A 19169-nucleotide genomic window follows, 5' to 3' on the forward strand; every position below is an offset into this window, starting at 1 on the left:
CGGAGTAGGACTAGCGCGGAGACCAGGAGTGAGGAACGCGCGTGCCCACGCTGGCGACATGCGTCGCCGACCCAAGGGCCCTGCTCCACCCCACACTCCACTTACCACACCCGAAGCCCCGCGAGGCTCGCTTCGCCTCCTCCCGCTCGACGGCTTCCTTCCTTGGGCTTTCTTGATCTCTCAGGCACTCTTCTGCCTTCTTTCTCCACGGGTCTCGAGGATTTCCCCCTCTTCAGTTTGGAGACGCCAGAAGCGAGGGACAGGGAGAACGGTGTGAAAGGGTGGCTAGTAATGCGCGATCTCCCTCAGGGCGGGAGACTTCGTCCCTCCGGGCAGGGGTCTCAGAACAACACCCACGACGGCAAATGGACTCCTAGTTTGGGCCGGAGAGGCGGGACTGCATTTCCCAGCGTCCGTGCAGCGCTTCCTAGGCTAGGCCTCTCTCCGTCTCCTGGGGACGAGGCGGCTAGAGGATTGGATTTTCCAGTGTGCAGCTCTGTCCGGCGCTGGGGAAACTGCAGTTTCCAATACCATCCGTCCCAGGTTCCGTAAGTTCCGCCTTTCCCTTCAGTCTAGCCTGTTCCCCAGCGTCCCCGGGCCATACTAGAGGAGGGAGAGGCCGGGGTACTGAAGTTCCCAGCATGCCTCTCCTTGGGGACTACAATTCCCAGTATGCTCGTGGGGAAGCTCCTTGGACTTTACCTCTCCATCAGGCCAGTGCACTTACCCAGTGTTGGCCTGCGACAAGTATCAACAGATAGCGGTGGAGGCTGTGTTGGGAGTGGACGGGAACTATAGCCCCTAACATACGCGATGTTGGGAAACTAGTTCCCAGTGTGCGTCTTCTGTAGTTCCTGGTGTTTTGTGGAGGTGGCAGGTGGATGTCAGCTCTCAGGAAATCCTGGGAGAGAGGGAGCTTTCCCAGCAGGTCCCGCGTGGTCATTTCTCTCCCTAAGTAGCCCAACTGGACCCTGGCCCGAACCTCAAATCATTCTTAACGCTTCCCAGCAAACACTCTGTTTTTTGTTTTTCTAAGTCCATTCACTTACATACACAACTTTGCAAACACATACTCCCATTCCCTTTCCCTCTACTAACAAACCCTGCTTCTCACTTCACTGAGAAAATGGAAGTTGTCAGAAGAGAATCTACACAGACTCACCCACCTACCTACCAATCTACATCTTTGCCCATTTATGTACGTACGCTCTCATCCCACAGCTGAACTAACTATATATATAGTTTTTTTGCGGTACACGGGCCTCTCACTGTTGTGGCCTCTGCCGTTGCGGAGCGCAGGCTCTGGATGCGCAGGCTCAGCGGCCATGGCTCACGGGCCCAGCCACTCCGTGGCGTGTGGGATCTTCCCGAACCGGGGCACGAACCCGTGTCCCCTGCATTGGCAGGCGGACTCTCAACCACTGTGCCACCAGGGAAGCCCGAACTAACTATATTTTTTATCTAACTCTAGTCCCTCCACTTGGGCACTAGATCTCACCCTCTTTTGTTTATCAAGTTTTTTTTTCTTTTTTCTTTTTCTTTTTGGCTGTGTGGCTTGTGGGATCTTAGTTCCCCCACCAAGGATTGAACTGCGGCCAGCAGTGCAAGCATGGAGTCCTAACCACTGGACAGCCAGGGAATTCCCTATTTATCAAGTTCTTGACTCCAGCAATCCCCTCACCTTGAAAACAAACAACTCACACAGCTTTTATTTATTCCCCTTCTCTCATCAACTACTGTCTCATTTCTAACAAAACTCCTAGAAAATATTATCTATATTTCCTGCTTCCAATTTCTTTTCTTGCGTTCTCTTTTGAAAGCAGTCTAATCAGACTTTTGCACCCATCACTTTACCAAAACTGCTCTGGTCAGGGTTACTAATAATCTTCAACTTGCTGAATCTAGTGGTTGACTTTCAGTTATTTTCTGCTTGGCCTGTTAGCAGCACTTGACACAATTGATCATCCCCTCCTCCTTGGTACGTTTTCTTCACTTGGTTTCTGTGACACCAAGGGTTTCTTGATTTTCCTTCTACCCATTAGTGCTCCTCAGTTTCCTATGCTGACCTCTCCCTGACCTCTTAATGTTAGAGCTTCTCATGCTACAATCCTTATTCCTCTTCCTTATCCACATCCACTCCCTTGGTCATCTCATCCAGTCTCTTGGCTTTAAGTATCATGTATATACCAGTGATTGCCAAATTTATGACTCCAGTACGAACCTGTCTCCTGAACTCCAGACTTATAGATCCAATTGCCTACTAGACATCCTCTCTTAAATGTTTAATAGGCATCTCAATCTCAATTTGCCCAAAACTGATCTCATGAACTCCTAATCTTCCTCCTAGTACCAACTCCCTTGTTAATCTTCCCCAACTAACTTGATGGTGCCTCCAGCTTTCCACCTGGTCAAGCCAAAAACCTTGGAGTCGTCTTTGACTCCTTTCTGTCACATTCACATCCAATCTATCAGCAAATGCCGATGGCTGTACCTCCAAATAGGTCCAGAACTGCCCAATACTCCTCACTTCTACTGCCTCTTTCTCCTCTGTTCAAGTCCACTACCTTATTTCCTCTGAATTATTGTAGTAACCACCTCATTCATCTCCCTGCTTCCATGCCTGACCCCAATCTCTGACTCCCTTACCACAATCTATTCTCCACACAGCCATCAGGGTGCTTTTTGAATATGTAAATTAGGTTTTTTCTGGCCGAGCTGCACCAGGTTTGTGGGGTGTTAGTTCCCCGGCCAGGGATCAAACCCACGCCCTCGGCAGTGAAAGTGCAGAGTACTAACCACTGGACCACCAGGGAATTCCCTGTAAATTAGATTTTTATCACTCATCTGCTCAGAACCTTCCTATGGTTTCCATCAAATGCAGAGTAAAAGCCAAAGGCCTTAAAATGGCCCCAAAGCCATTATAAGATATAAGAAAAATCTATATGTTACCCTAGAACTGAGAGAGAGTACCCAAAGCAGAACAAACTTGGAAGGATGCTCCCTCTCCAAGGCAGTGGGTGGGGGAATACCTAGCACATACGAACAATTCTTTTTATCTAATTTCAGGAGTTTCATACCCTTGAAGCACATCCAGATCTCATGTAGCAAAACTCTGCTCAATCAGAAAACTACATGGGAGGGTCTTCCCTGGTGGTGCAGTGGTGGAGAGTCCGCCTGCCGATGCAGGGGACACGGGTTCGTGCCCTGGTCCGGGAGGATCCCACGTGCCGCGGAGTGGCTGGGCCCGTGAGCCATGGCCACTGGGCCTGCGCGTCCGGAGCCTGTGCTCCGCAACGGGAGAGGCCACAACAGTGAGAGGCCCGCGTACCGCAAAAAAAAAAAAAAAAAAAAGAAAACTACATGGGAGAAATCTACAGGATAATTGATTCAATGTCTTCAACAAAGACACTGAATGAAAAAACTGAAAAACTGGAGAGAGGGGAGTATAAATATTTAAGATTAAAATAGTCTTAGGGGGACTTCCCTAGTGGTCCAGTGGTTAAGACTCCAAACTTTCACTGCAGGGGGTGCGGGTTTGGTCCCTGGTCAGGGAATTAAGATCCCACATGCCGCACGGCACGTCCAAAAGAAAAAAAAATAAAGTCTTAGGAAGCATAACAATAAAATCCAGTGTGTAGACCTTGTTTGAATTCTGATTCAAACAAATTAAGCATAAAAGGACATTTTTTGGGACAACCAGGAAACTCTGCATAGACCATTGGATAATATTAAGGAATTATTCATTTTGTTAGATGTGAAAATTATTATATAAGAAAATTTTATTTTTTAGAGACGAGTATCAAAGTATTTAGGGTTGGAATATCATGATGTCTGGGATTTATTTTAAAATACTTCAACAAAGGAAAAATTAGATGAAGCAATTTTTAAAAAATATTTATTTTTGGCTGCGTTGGGCCTTTGTTGCTGCGCGCGGTTTCCCTAGTTGCGGCGAGTGGGAGCTACTCTTTGTTGTAGTGCACAGGCTTCTCATTGAGGTGGCTTCTCTTGTTGTGGAGCATGGGCTCTAGGCGCATGGGCTTCAGTAGTTGTGGCACGCGGGCTCAGTAGTTGTGGCATGTGGGCTCTAGAGCGCAGGCTCAGTAGTTGTGGTGCACGGGCTTAGTTGCCCCGCAGCATGTGGGATCTTCCCGGACCAGCGATGGAACCTGTGTCCCCTGCATTGGCAGGTGGATTCTTAACCACTGCACCACCAGGGAAGTCCCAGATGAAGCAATTTTTGCAAGATGTTTACAATTAAATGATGGGGGTCTAGGGGTTCATTACAATACTCTCTTCTACTTTAGTGATTGAAATTTCTCATAATAAAAAGAAAATACAAACAAGCCCTAGTCTCTGCAATTCTGGCAAAGGCAAAATAATATCTAGGTTGTTGTAGCCAGTACCAAGGTTTTGAGGCTTCCTGAAGAGCCATCCATAGACTTCCTGACCCTGGGACAACAGTTAAGACTATTTTTGTCACTGTGTTTTGTTTGTTTGTTTGTTGACCAGAGGACCCACTGATATCCTGCAAAATGAATTTGTTAGGTATTACTATTCCCTTTCTGGATCTTTCAAGGAATTTGTCCTTTTCATCTGTGTTGTCAAATTTATGGCCCTAGAGTTGTTCATATTGGTCTTCATCCTTTTAATGTCTGTAGGGTCTGTAGTGATGTCCCCTCTGCCATGCCTTATATTTGTAATATGTTCATTTTCCTCTTTTTGACACAGACAAGTAAACAGAGGCCAAAAAGGAGAAATGATTCAGGTCAAGGCTGCAGAGCCAGCTGGACCATCCTTACTTCTGCTGCCTTGCCTGGCTGCTGCGTCAATCATCCTTTTTGAGGCTCCCTGTCCCCAGCCCACAGCTTTCATATACTCCATGTGGCCTGATATGTAGTCTGACATGGAAGAGCCCAACTACACACTCAGGGCTCTCATTACCCTTGGCCTTCAAGGTGAATCCAACTTCTCAAAATGTTCTCTTGCCCTCTATTCCTGGCTTCCCCACAAAAGCAAACTCAGGTGGAGGGAGTAGAATAATAAAGGAGAGGTTGGGATGGAGGGTGGCAAATGGCATAGATGGGCTACTTGCTAAAATCTGTTGGCTCAGCTTACCTGGAAAGAGGCAGTTTTGAAGTCTCTATAGTGGGGAGAGGAGATCGGGGAGGAACAGTATTACTGGCAGTGACAACTTCCTCCACTTTACTACCCCTTTCCCTTTAACTGTTGTCTTCTATATTGCTAGAGGGAATGATCATAAGTCCCTACATAGCTGGGGGCCTATGTGAGCTTACACCTAATCTTTCAAATTCTCATTCTATCATCCTACCCAAAACCCATGTCCAGGTTGGCAAAGGAAGTGAAAGATATAGGCTTCCCTCCTTTTCTTCCTGCTTTAACCTCAAATGGCCTCATCTCTTAATGCCATCCGGTAATGAGGTCACCAGCTGGTACTGGCTAGAACTTACTGAAGTTTTTCCTGTTCTCTGAGGATCTCCTCAACACCCACCATAACTGCTGTTTGGTACTCAAGTCATCAGCATGCAGAACTATGGTCAGGAAAGAGTCTGCCTCCACTGTGTACCCCCCAAAACCAAGGGGCAAAATACTGGGTCTTTTGATCCTAAAATCCATTTTCTTTCCATTATATCAAGGCCTCTTATATTAATGTCAAATATACATTTTTGTGCCAGGTGCTTTCCTTCCTATGGTCTTTAAGGGAGAATGGTGAGGGGTAAGGAAGGAAGAGGACAAGGACAGACTCTTCTGCCTGAAGGCCTCCAGAGGATGAGTGAGCACCACTGGCTTTGGGGAAGTCTTCCCACTCTCAAGAGTATGTGAGTATCTGGTCTCCCTGGCTACCTTTCTGGAGAAGCAACATTTGAGGAAAAGGGACACATCACAGTGCTTGTTATAAATGAGAATCTCCTCTTTATTCCACATATAAAAGCTGGTTTCTGGAACTAGATAGGGAAAGAACTTTGGCATGGCTCTACCTCTGTGTGGGCCCTAGGGATAAAGGTCTAAATTCTGGTGACAAGGCCTTTCTCCAGGTGGGAATGAAAAGTCCTGCCCCTTCAGTCCCAGATTAGGGGGTAGGAGCAACGTTGTAGGGCAATTCCTTGGTGAGGTGTACATCAGCTTGCGGCAGGCTCTTCCAGGCAAGTTCTAAGATCCCATACTGGGCAATGCCCATAGGGAGCATGGTACGTACATTGTTCTTCCCTGGGAGGGGAACCACCTCCTGGAACTCCAGAGGACCTTTAGGGGTGTGAGAGCCACCACAGAACAGGTGGTAGAACAACCGCTCCCCAGGAACTAACTCCGTGGCCTTTAGGGCCTCTTTGTAAATGATCTCTTGGGATTGGGGTGCCCCTCTCAATAGCAGTTCCTGTAGTAGCCTCTGGATTTGGGGGGACTTAAGCTGGTACAGGTCCATGAGACGGTAGAACTGTTCCATCCAAGCAGCACTGTCTTTCGCGTATCGCTCCTGCAACATCCGCAAAACATGGTACATTGCCACAAATGTCTCCCATAGAGGCACCTTGTCCTTTTTTTTAGAGATGGGCTGTGCCTTCTTTTCCAACTTGGGCAATTTGGCAGACCTGCCCTTATCCTTAAAAGCCCAGAAGTCCTTTTGAAACATCAGTGCTAGGGTTTGTTTTTCCACAGGGTCAAGGGCACCTGTGAAAATGTCTCTTGTTGGAGGATAATGGTGTTGCATCTCCATCTCCTTGCGAGCAGTGGATATCTGCTCTGCCCGCACACTCCTGTAAGGCTCTCCTAGAAGATGCCAATTTATAGCCTTCAGGTCTGGAATCATTTTGGTAGCTAATGGGGACTTTGGTGTGGTGACAGCCAAAGGTTTTAGCCAGCTTTCCTTTTCCTTTCCTTTTATAGGAGGGATCACTTTCAGGTATTTTGGACCCATGGGCTCCTTACTGGGTTTTGAGATACTTGTGCTTCGTGATTCCAAGTTCTGCTTGTGACGGTACACAATGGCTTCAAGTTTGGCCAGATGCATCCACTCTAAGTTTTCCTTTGCAGTGAGGTCTTTGAGAAGCTGGCACAATCTGTGGAAACTATCCCTGGAAAGCGGTTCTCCTGCCTCCATCTGTTCTAGGACATGGTGGATCCACTCTACATCTGAGAGGCTGATGTCTGCATATATTTCCTCAGCCAGGATTTTGGACACAGGTAATTGTACCTCAGTCTGTCCCTTCAGAGATGGATGACGCTGCAGAAGCCACTGCCACTTGGCCCCTAGTTGTTTGCCTTGGAGTTTATGAGCTTCCATGGTCTTCTTCAATATGTAGGATAAATATGGGGTCTTTAAGTCAGGCTCTTGGGACTCCAAAACTGTATCCAAAACTTGTAGAGGTATGGGCTTATATTTCTTCAACAGTTCTTCTTGTTTATCCATAAACCCTGTCCCTGGGAATACCCTGGATGTCTCAAGTACTGTGGCCTTATCTTCCCAGGATATTTGTTTAGTTGACCCTGGCACTGGTATCTTCTCTTCCCTCCCCAGAACTACTGAGATCAGTTGCTTGGGAGGGCTTTTGAGAACTTCAAGTTTTATAGCTCTGCCTTTGACCTTGGGGATTCTTTTCTCAATAGAAGGGACTGCTTCTCTTCCTTTTAAGTCCTTTTTTCTTTCTCCTGGTAACTTAAATAGTTTTTCTTTTTTAAAGATCTCTTTCTTCTTGTCTATCTCTTCTTCCAATGAGCTTCTCTCCTCTTCCTCCCCCTCTTTCTCACTCAAACGCTCCATCTCTTCCTCACTCATGCTTTCCTCCTTCTCAAACACTTCCTCCTCCTGCACCTTCTTCTTCTTTTTCTTCTTCTTCTCCTTCCCTTCCTCTTCTTCCTCCTCTTCCATTTCCTCCTCTTCCTCCTCCTCCTCTTCCTCCTCCTCCTCCTCTTCAGACAAACTCTCTCGCTCTATTTCATCTAATAAGCTTTCCATTTCTTCAGAAAAGCTCTCTTCACTTTTCACACTTTTCACCTCATCCTCTTGACTGAGAAACTCTTCCTGTTGCAAATCAACTCTCTTTAGCTTTTTTCTCTTTCTTGACCTTTGTTTAAGGAATGGCTTTGCCTCTTCTTCCTCTGTTATTTCATCCTCCTCTTCTTCCTGTATGACTTCTCTGTGTTGCCTGGCCAATCTGCTTTCTTCCTCAGTCATCTTTTTCTCTTTCTTTATCAGTCTTCTCATTTCCTTGGCCAGTTCTCTCTGCCTCTTAGCCAGTTTCTTCTCATCTGTGGCAATTTCTGGTTGATCCTCAGAAAAATCCCACTCCTTGGCATCAAGTTCATTCTGTACCTTGTTCAATTCCTTTTCCTTAGTAATGAAAGACCTCTTTAACTTTGTCATCTCTATTTCTTCCTGGGTTAGTTTCCTTTCTTTTTTGATAAGGCCTTGAAATATCTTTAAGATTTTGCTGCTTACTTTTAATGGTTCCTTGGAAATACCCTTGCTTTCTTTAGCCATCTTCCTTATTAATTTGGCTAGCTTCCTTTCTTCCTGGGCACATACTCTCCCTCCTCTAGTAAACTCCAGTTCTCCTTTGGTAATGTCTGTTTGCTCTGTGGCCAGTATCCTATCTTCATAGACCAGTATCTTTTCCTCTAGTGACAATTTCCTCTTAATTAGTTCTAGTTCATCCTTAATTGGTCTTCCCTGTCTTGAAGTTTCTTGAGTCTCTTTTTTAAAGAGAGTTGCCTTTCCCTCAGCCAGTCTCACCTTCTCCCAGGCCAATTTCTTTATTTCCATGCCCAATGCCTTTCCTTCCTTAGTAATAGACCAGTCACCTCTGAGCTGTTTCAGTGCTTGGAATATCACCCTCTTTTCCATAGCTAATTTCATTTTGTCCTGGGCTATTTGGTGCTGTTCCTCAGCCAGCCTTTCCTCTAATTGGGTCAGTTTTTCCTCTATAGCAGCCAATTTCTCCTTCTTCTGGAAAAGTTTCTCCTTTTCCTCCATCAGCTTCTTCTCTATCTGAACCAGTCTCTTCTTGTACATGTCCAGTTTCTCCTTTTCTTGGTCTGATTTCTTTCTCTTCTCAGTGAGGCTTTCTTTGAGCTGGATTAAGTTTTCTTTCCTCTGAGCCAGTTTCACCTTCTTCTGAGCCAGAGTCTTCTTCCTCCAGGCTAGTATCTCCTTGGTTTTGGGGAGTTCTTCCTTGCTCTGGACCAATTTATTCCTTTCCTGGGCCAGTTTTTGCTTATTCTTTATCAATTGTTCCCTTTTCTGGACAAGTCTTGCCTCCTCCCCAGGCAGTGTTTCCATGTCCTGGGTCAGTTTCTTCTCATTCTGGATCAGTAGCTCTTCTTCTTGGGCCAATTTCTGCTTGTTCTCCATCAGTTGCTCCCTTTTCTGGCCAAGTCTTTCCTCTTCTTCAGGAAATTTTACATTGTCCTGGGCCAGTTTCTTCTCTTCCTGGATCAGCAGCTCTTCTTCCTGGGCCAACTTTTGCTTATTCTCCATCAATTGCTCCCTTTTCTGGCCAAGTCTTTCCTTTTCCTCAGCCAGTTTTTCCTTGTCCTGGACCAGTTTCTCCTCTTTCTGGATCAGCAGTTCTTCTTCCTGGACCACTTCTTTCTCTTCCACATTCAGTTTCTCCTCTTGAGAGGCCAGTGTCATCTCCTCCTGATCCAGTCTCTCCTCTTCATTGACCAGTTCCTCCTCTTCCTGATTCAGTTCCTCCTCTTCCCATGCCAGGTCCTCCAATTCCTGGGCTAGTTCCTTTTCTTGCCATGCTACATCTTGCTCCTTCTGGGCCAGTTTTTCCAATTTCTGGACCAATATCTTTTTTACCTCAGCTAGCTTCCCTCCTTTCTTTGCTTTTTTCTCTTCTTCTTGAGCCAGTTTCTCCAATTTCATGGCCAGTTTCTTCCTTCGCTGGGCCAATTTCTCTGCTTCCTGGGTTAGCATCTCCTCTCTTTGGGCTAGTTTTTCCTCATTCTGGATAAACTTCCTCTCTACCTGGACCATTTTCCTGTCTTTCTGGGCCAGTTTCTCATAGTCTCTGGCCATGTTTCTCTCTTCCTGAGCCAGTTTTCTCTCTTCCTGTGCTAGCTTCTCTACTTCTTGTGCCAGCTTCCTCTCTTCTTGGGCTCGTTTTATTTCAACTTGGGCCTGTTTCCTCTCAACCTGTGCCTGTTTATATTCTTGATGGATCTGTCTCTGCTCTTCTGTCATCAGCTCTTCTTCTGCTGCTGCTGCTGCTTCTTCTCCTTCCCACTCCTGAGACAATTCTTCCTCCAGGGTCACTTCCTCCTCATCCTCCAACAATTGCTCCCTGGCCCTGGCTGACATCTTTTCCCAGATCTGTGACCATTTATCCCATGTCTGCTTCTTCTTGTCCCTCTCCAGCTCTTCCTCATCTGGGAACAGCTTTTCTTCTTCCTCATGGAGCTTCTCCTCTTCCTGGAGACGCCTGCTTTCCCAGGCTTTCTTCCATTCATCCCAGGATATCCTCATCTCACTGTTGGCCTGTTTCCACTGATCCCAGAGCTTCTTCCACTCCTGCCAAGACAGTTTTGTCTCTTCCTTAACTGGTCTTCCTTCTTGCTCAACCACTTTCTCCTCTAATTTGGCCTTTTCCCCCACTTCCTGACTCACGTCCGTCTCCTCTTCTTTGGTTTTTTTCCTCTCTTTTTTATCCACTTTTATTTCCTGCTGGACTGCTTTCCCCTCCTGCTTAGAAGGCTTCTTAGAGGGTTTCTTCTCTTCTTTCTTTGATATTCGTTTTCCCTTGGTTACGTCTGGTTCTAAAAAAACAACTTTCTTTTTCTTGCCTTTGTTTGGAATCACCTGGGTTTCCCACAAGTCCAGCACATCCCTTTCTTTCTTTCGCTCTTGCTCCTCTTTTGTCTCCTCTTCCTTGTCACTGATCACCATGTCCTCTCTAATTGCTCCTGCATGAGGAAAAACTGGTTTCTCCTCTGGCCAGGCTACATCCCAGTCAAGGTCCTCAAGCCGTTCCTTACTTTCTTTCTTCAACAGGGGGCAGATCTCCTGAAAGAGCTCCCAGCTGGGCCATCTATCTGCCAGCACCGCCTGAGCCATGGTCACTAGCTCAGTGTTTAGAGCTTCTGACATTTTTGTCTGGGAACCAGATATCCTCAGGGTCATAAGACGACATAGATCGTCCCGCCATGATGAGCCATCTCCAGGGGTAGTCCTGTGGCCAGGAGCTCCAGAGGCACTCTGCCCTCTGACTTCCACCAGCTTCACAACTGATTCTCTCCTTATAGGATATGGAGGGTCCTCAACTGTAACTTCAGCGTCTATTGTCTTCCTCTTGCGCCTCTCTATGGGTTTCTGAAGTGTTGCTTTCCTGACTCTTTTGTCACGTATCTTCCTCAGCATCTTCAATGCAACATGATCCTCTGAGGCATCTATCCCTGGAGGCTCTTGTTCGTCATCTTTTGAAATCTTTAGTGTACTGGAGGTTGAAGACCTACACTCCTCCCTCTCAGTTGGTGCAGCTTCACTCTGATCACCTTCACCCTCTAAGGGACCTGGCTCTGTGCCAGTCTCTTTCATCTTCTTGAGGCTCTGCAAAAATTTTCGGGCTATAGGGAGAATCAGGAGATGTAGATAAGGGAAGCTTGGGAGGCTTAAATGAAGCCCTTCCCAAAATCTGATATGAGCTAAGAGGAACTGCCATAACAGATGTAGCAACAGAGGGGGCTGAGGCCTTTTTTTTAAAAAAAAAGGCATTCTCCTTGCTTTATTCCCAGTCCCTTCCCTCCTCCCTCCCCTGCCTCCCCGACCTCTGTCAAGTCTTACAGAGATAGGTTTTGGAGTCTCTCTGAATTTGGGTGGATTCTTCCTAGGAAGGTTCTTTTCTGTGAAAGGATCTTTCCACTTACCTCTGTTCCTATCTGATACCTCTTGACCCAAGTTAGCCTTAACTACCCTGCCTCTTGGGGACCCTGAGGCATTAACCAGATCACCCCATACATACTATGCTTTCTGCCGCCTACTCGGCCCCATCTTTGGCCTTTGCTGGGCTTGTAGGCAACTTCAGGTTCTTCAGGAGCTGTATCAAGTTGGTTGGAAAGGGCGGTAAGTTCAGAAGCCCCTGAGACATCTAAAGAAAAAGTAGGCTTTTCATCACCCAGTGATAAGATCAGGTTTTCATTCAATCGCTGCTCCACTTGGGTATGAAGGATTTGGAGATCTGTGGCCTGCATTCCCAGCAGATGGTCCAGGGTTTCTTCCCCAATCATTTCCTGCCTATGAAAGTCAAAGGAGAGGAAGGACCATGCTGAATCAGGGACAAGAGGGAGAATGAGAAGGAAAGAACAGCTATGGAACAGGCAGGGGACTTGACAACATGACCAACAGAGACAGAGTATGTAGAGGTAAAGAATGGCGAAGAAGAAAGAAAAAGTCTAGGAAGCCAAGATGGTAATGCATGGCGTGACCTGTATGGGGCCTTCAAGGGTAGGAGAAGAGGGTGAAAAAGGGGCACTTGAAGAGGTAGGGGACAAACAGGAATAGGAGAAGAAATGGAGAAAGGAGTGAGCAGTTAGGGGATCATCAGGATAGTATAGGAATGGAAAAAGACTATGAACAAGGAAAAAGGACAGAAAGAGCTAATGAACAGAGATGAAGAGACAGTGAAGGCAGAGAAGGGAAAAATGGGAAAGGGGAAGAAGAAAATCAGAAGCTAGTAAAGAACTGAGGAAGGCACAAAGAACTTACTGCATCTCCCGGAAAGTATCTTCGTTCTGGATCAAGTTTAAGAGTGAGGTCTTAGAGTGGATTCCAGTCTCAGCCATGAGGCTCAGGGCCTTATTCCTTACTCTTTCATCTTTGTCCATTAGTCTTTGGGCCAGAGGCACGGCAAAGAGATGTGTAATCATTCCTAGACACTTCAGCCCTTCCCAGGCTAGCTCTCGGATCAGTGGATTGGAATTGGTTGTATCATCCAACAGACGACGGGCTGTTTCAGCACGCAGGAGTGGAGGAACCTGGTAAGAGGCAAAGATTTGCCCTAGTGTACCAATACAGCACTGGTACTTCAGTGGAGAAGCATGGATCATAATATTGAGAATTGTCTCTATCAGGCTATTGATAGCTACTTCACTCATCTTTCTTCCCAGCCAACTGCAGTTTGCTGAGTCTGTAAGGACACTGTAAGTTATATCCTTTGACGCTCTTATTTCAAGGAAGTCTTCATCCTCCTTTTCACGTGCATATTCTCCTACATCACTTATAGCTCTTGCCCTACCATGCCAGAAGAATTGTTGAGACTTGTCCTGTTCCAGGTCCCGCATGGGTGAGTGCAGGTTGCACTGTAGGTATATTGGGCTGCCCTGTGGCCAAAGACGGGCACGAATCACTGAGTTAGGAATGTAGCAATCAGGAGCCAAGAGCCATTTCTGCCCATGGCCAAAGTAGTATTGCAGTATCTGGTAAGGGTTGAGTCCATCCCAGGTAGTCAGCTGTAGCTGGGGAGGAAGAACATAATGGGAATGCAGAGGTTTTTTCACCTGTGTCCTATCAGCTTCCTTATACAAGGAATCGTGTCTGAAGGAAGACAGTAACACAGGGCTCCCTTGCTCATCTTCTATGACGTGTGGCACATTATGATCAAAGGCGATGGCCCGATTATTGACAAGGTTCTCCAGACCCACTAATTGCTGTTGCCCTTGTCCAAAGTAGATATACTTGGGCACAAACATGGTCTCAAAGGAGAAGAAGAAGCTTGGTATGAAAGGCTTAGGAACTTCTAGCACTTCATCTGTCAAACCTATAAGGGAAAGGTGAGCCAGCAGGGCTGAGGGAAGCAGTTTTAAACAGGACACCAGATAAAGACTCTGGTTGAAAGTGACTAGCAGGTCACCTCGGTCATTTGCAAAGCAGAGTGGGCCAAAGTGCAATGATGAGTCCAGCATGGCTATGAGTCTACCATGGAAGTTCCAGATCCGGACAGAGCCATCACTGCCACCCGTGACAAAAAGACTCAAGGATAGGCAGACATCAAAAGATGTGATGGTACACTGGTGCAGAGGCAATGTGTCTATGAACGTTGAGCCTTCCTGTGACCCAGAGGACAGAAAGTCATGGAACTTCCAGAGACGCAGGCAGTTAGTCTCCGTGATGGCACTCACAGACTTGGGCAAGAGTATCAAGTGTGTTAGCTTACAGCTGCTGAGAATGCTGGCAAGGGGCTGCAGCTGCACTCTCACCCCTTCAAGCACAGCTTCTGATAGGTGTACATAGTCATCCATTCCATAGGAACAGAGCAAAGAGTTTTCTCGGCAACCAGAAAGCCCTCCAGGCAGTGTAGAGAGTGCTAATACAGCCCCGAAGTGCATGAGTTTCTCTATTTGGGCACAGCTGTGCTGGGAAAGCACTCTGATCACACCACTCTGGTGTCCAGAGAACATTAATCCTTCTAGACCCCGACCCAGGTGGAAATGCCCATAAGCCAGGCATTGTACCAAGTCCTGAGAATCTGGTGAGGTGCATATAAGATACTTGGCTGGGCAAGGGCAGCGGGTTGTGTCAAATACCAGCACATCTGAGCTGCCTGTTGCTACAAAGAGCTCCTCTTTATCTGGGTCATAGGCCCAATCCACAGCCCGGTCCAGGATTGAGAAGGGCCAGGTGATAACCAGAAGATTCCCTGTTAGTGGGGACACAAAGCGCAACAAGCCATCCTCAGTAGTGCACAGGATCCGGAACCAGTTATTGCCACAGCGGACCCGACGTATCTGCTTGGGAGCAGAGCCACAGACATTGAAGAGGTTATAGAAGCACGGCAGACTGCGCAAGGAGAAAGAATGGGTAGTCTGGCAGAAGAAAGTAGTGCTATCAATAAACTGGAGTTGATACAGTTCCTCGCCAAGTTCTAGCTGCCGCAGCAGACTCCCTGAAGTCAGGTTCCACTCCTTGATTAAGCCTTCTTGGCCGGCTGTTAGCAGGGTGTGGGCTTCTGGCCGGCTGCGGATACATATCACCGATGAGAAATGGGCCTTGAAACTGTGGAGTGCGTGCCCCTGATTGAGGCTCCACACTTGGATTTCCCCAGTCCTGTTTCCAGCATAGAGAAAGCCCTGCTCAAAACAGGTGAAGCAGCAGGTGATTGAGGAGCCACTGGTGGTGGAAGGGAACCTCTTCACCTCTGCCAGCCGGCCGTGGCCCTGGCGCTCAAGGACCCTCACCACAGTCTCACATAGGGCTACAAGGGAGCCATTGGGGCCGTTCAACATGATGTTGTGGACAAGCTCATCACCAGGCATGGAAACCATGTGGGCTATTTGGAGACCCTTGCCACTCTGCTCCATGATCCAGGTGACCACTGCCCCCAGGATTCCCGACAGAAGCATCTTCATTTCTGGGTCATAGCAGAGGCAGCTGATGTTAAAGCGGCAGGGCACTATACCTAGGGGTTTGAATGACTGAAAGTGGTCCCCAAAAAGCCGCAGGAGCAGGTCACCACAGTAGATCACGAGGATATGAAAGGAACCTGTGTGAACCATGGACTGGATGGGCGGCAGTCGTTCAGTCATGGAGAATGTTCTCTTCTGCACCATGTCCTCAGTTTTGCTCTTCATCCATACCACAGCCTAGAAGAGAAAAAGATGGGAACTGCCTAGAAAAGATAGTGGAAGAAGAAAGGGCAGAATACTCAGCTATTTTTCTCTTGCTAAGGAGAAACTGGAAGACTCTAGAGTGATTTTACCCCCTGGTTTTGGGAGTTGGAAATATTGTAGAAGCAGGAAACCTAGGACTCTTTCCCTAACCTTGGCCTACTTTAGGAGAACCATAAAATCTGTTCAACACAGAGACTGTAATTGGAGAAAGGATGAACGGGGAATCCTGGATCCAGGTCACTTTCATTCAAGGGGTGTATCTTTCTGGGTTAATCTAGGGTCAGAACTTACATGGGCATGGCCCCTGTAGAATGGGCTAAGAAGAAAGGCTGGGTAGTTTTACCTGTATTTCTTTTGTGCTTGTTGTCACCCACGGGAGGGAAGCAAAGAAGTGGGCATCACTGAAGTAATAGCATATAAGTGGCATATATTGAGGATGGCGAGACTCTTTGAACAGGATCTGGGACCGGTCACTCAACACAACTACATCAATCTTTGGGTCATCTAAAGTTTGCTGGGGAGAGGCATGGCATAAACTAAGAGACCAGGACACATATACACTAAATATATTCTCATGCAAGTCACAATTAAAGCAGTTCTCAAAGTTACGCCTCAGCCCCAAGAATCACTCCTGTGGCTCCCACACAAGGACAATTTATCACCTGTGGGACACTATACTTCACAAGCATGTAACAAAACCCCCAACACAAAAGCGAACCAAACCGCTATAGGGCCTATATGGGCAAACTTTATGGTGTGAGCACAGGAGAAAACTGATGTTCTTCCCAACATGTCCTCTAACATTCTCCCTCCTGTCTAAAAGGTACATATGTCATAAAAGACACATTTAACAGATTACAAAGGCAAGTGCACTGCCATATGCCCACATGTAAAGTAACACAGTATCCCAAAAGTCAGCACAGCTTTATTAAAGCCTAAAACTGCACTAAGTAAGACTTTTAGGACACCCTATCTGGCCTTGAAGTTTGACAGAGGAAGATTTTTTTATGTGTATATATATATATATATATATATATATATATATATATATATATATATACACACACACACACACACACACACACACACACACATACACAAATACATATACACACACTTAATATATATATATAGACACACACGCACTATATATGTGTGTGTGTGTGTGTGTGTGTGTGTGTGTATTATCCCACTGTGATAGAGCATGTGCTATGAAACATGCACCTGGGATCCTTTTACACAGAGCCAGCCATAGCAAAACTGAGGTTGGCAGATGTTCTCTCTGGTGCCTTCTCCATTCTCTTTTAGAAAAATCTCTCTTCCCAGAGGGTTGGTTCTTCTGAAATGCTTCAAAGTGTTAACCTCTCACCATCAAAATGTCCTTGCAAGAGGTCTCTAGACTCATTTGGAAGTTGATGGCCCACTTTCTACTAAGGGGACAGTTGTCTTTATCATCTACCCTGCCTGCTTCCTGCATAGTGGATCTATGCTCCCCTGAAGTGCTCATAAATCTTAAGATAGATAGAGGCCAGTAACATGTTTATGTTCTACATATACATTACCTTGCTTTTATGTATCATGTCATTTATAAGGTATTTAAAATCCTTCCACACGGGAATGAGTCTGGGGGAAGTCATCACCTTGATTATCCCCTGGTCCTCCTCAGGACCACTGTTTAAAAACCTGTAGGAATACAAAAGAGGCCAGCTTAGCCACTGATACTTTTTGAGGAGCTAGAAATCAGAAGGCAAGGTCCATGAACTCATGTTTATTGGACACTTTTTGAATGTCAGGAACTATGCATAAGATACCCTCTCATTTAATCCTCACTGCAGCCCAGTGAGGTAGGTATTACCTCATTTGAGAAAACTGAGGCTTGGAGAGGGTAAATAAAGGAGTTGGAAGTTGAATCTTAGCATTGGCTATCATCCAATAGGATATTATGGGGGAGGGAAGCAGAGAAATCTAAGAGGGGCTGGAAAGGAATACTGTCACAGGCAAATAATTGTTCCTTGCTGGTGATGGGCTGTCAAGGGATCTTTTTGCAAGAACTAGTAGTTCCCAAAGTGTGGACCCTGGACCTCCTGTACCGGGATTCCTGGGGGAGAGGTACATCTTAAAATGCAGATCCTTAGGTACTGAAGCAGAACCATGGTGGTGGGCCCCTGAGCGCTTCCCTTGTAACAAGCTCCCTAGGTGATTCTGTGGACCTTGAAGTCTGACTACTGAAACAGGAAATCGAGATAAAGGGTGCCCAGGACAAAGAGTCAGCTCCGTGTAGCCCAGCTGGAGAAAGGATCCAGCCATTGGGCCTTGCAGGCTTTCCCAGGCTTGTGGAATCAAGTAGCTCTCTTGAATGTGATACATCTGCTATTCATCCTCCTCCTCCCCATTCCCTTCTCTTTGGCCTTCATGAGGACAAACCTCTACTTTTCTTAGTTGGATGGTGAATAAATCCTACTTTTAACAAGTTCCCTCTGTCAGGGGGTCTGTCATTACTGATCTGACGATGCGCTTGTTTTCCTCATTTGTAAAATGAAAATGCCAGATCCTTGCAACTTCACAGGATTGTTGCAAGGATAGACTAAGATAATTCCTGTGAATACTTTTTAAAGTATACTCTAAAGCAACAAACAATTATGACTGCTGTTTTTAGGCTGGTTTTGTTCTCAGAGAAGTACTAGTTTTTTCCTTCCAACCTATACTTTGTACTTTTCAGTTGCTCTGGAAACATTACAGCTAAATTTAATAGTCTGGCCAGCAGAGGGCAGTGGAAGCCATCCTTGCGCCTGCCAGATGAAGGAAAACTGATGGACTTTCAGTTTAAAGTGGTCCCCAAACTGCGATCCTCAGGACAGCAGCATCAGCATCACCTGGGAACTTGTTAGAAATGCAAATTATCAGGCCCCACCCTAGACCTACTAAATCGGAAACTCCGAGAGTAGGGCCCCAAAATTTGAGTTTTAACAAGTTCTCCAGCTGGTCTTAAAGTCTGAGAAACACTGGTTTGGAGAGCTGTTGGAGTTCCAGATCATTTGGCCTGGGCCTCCTGAGGCAAGGTCAGCAGAACCCACCCTCTGGCACGGCTAAGACTAGGCCCTGTGTTGCCACAGAGACTTGATGGCTGGATCTGCGGGGGGAAGCAACAGGCAAAACTTATCATCATCTCATGTGTAGGGTGGTTTAGTGCCCACAAAAAAAAGCTTTCACAGGGACTTCCCTGGCGGTCCAGTGGTTAAGACTCTGCGCTTCCACTGTAGGGGGCGGGGGTTGGATCTGTGGTCAGGGAACTAAGATCCCGCATGCCTCACGGTGCGGCCAAAAAAAAAAAAAAGCTTTCACATCAATCACTTCATTAGTTCTTGAAAGAATTCTGAGAGGCAGATACCACCGTCTCCATTGTACATATAAGGAATGTGAATTCAGAGAGGAAGAGGGATGTGTTCAAAGCTACACAGGGCAGCTTCAAGACTAAGATCCAACTCACAGTTCAAGATTCTTCTATCATTTGAGAGAAGTAAAAGGTTCTCCCAGCTAATGCTAAGTGA

General features: G+C 46.5%; 1 protein-coding gene across 1 annotated transcript; it reads right to left on the minus strand.

Moving 5' to 3' along the window:
* Window positions 1-6088: 6088 nt before the first annotated feature.
* Window positions 6089-17258, minus strand: WDR87 (WD repeat domain 87; the record flags this gene model as incomplete). The annotated part of the gene is made up of 5 exons (XM_082862838.1): window positions 6089-11583; window positions 11979-12250; window positions 12722-15594; window positions 15965-16135; window positions 17184-17258. The coding sequence occupies 5 exons, from the start codon at window positions 17256-17258 to the stop codon at window positions 6089-6091; spliced, it is 8886 nt and encodes a 2961-aa protein (XP_082718964.1).
* Between the last annotated feature and the right edge of the window lie 1911 nt (window positions 17259-19169).

The sequence above is a fragment of the Leucopleurus acutus genome, assembly GCF_964270905.1.
Source record: "Leucopleurus acutus genome assembly, chromosome: 20".
Classification (NCBI taxonomy): Eukaryota; Metazoa; Chordata; class Mammalia; order Artiodactyla; family Delphinidae; genus Leucopleurus; species Leucopleurus acutus.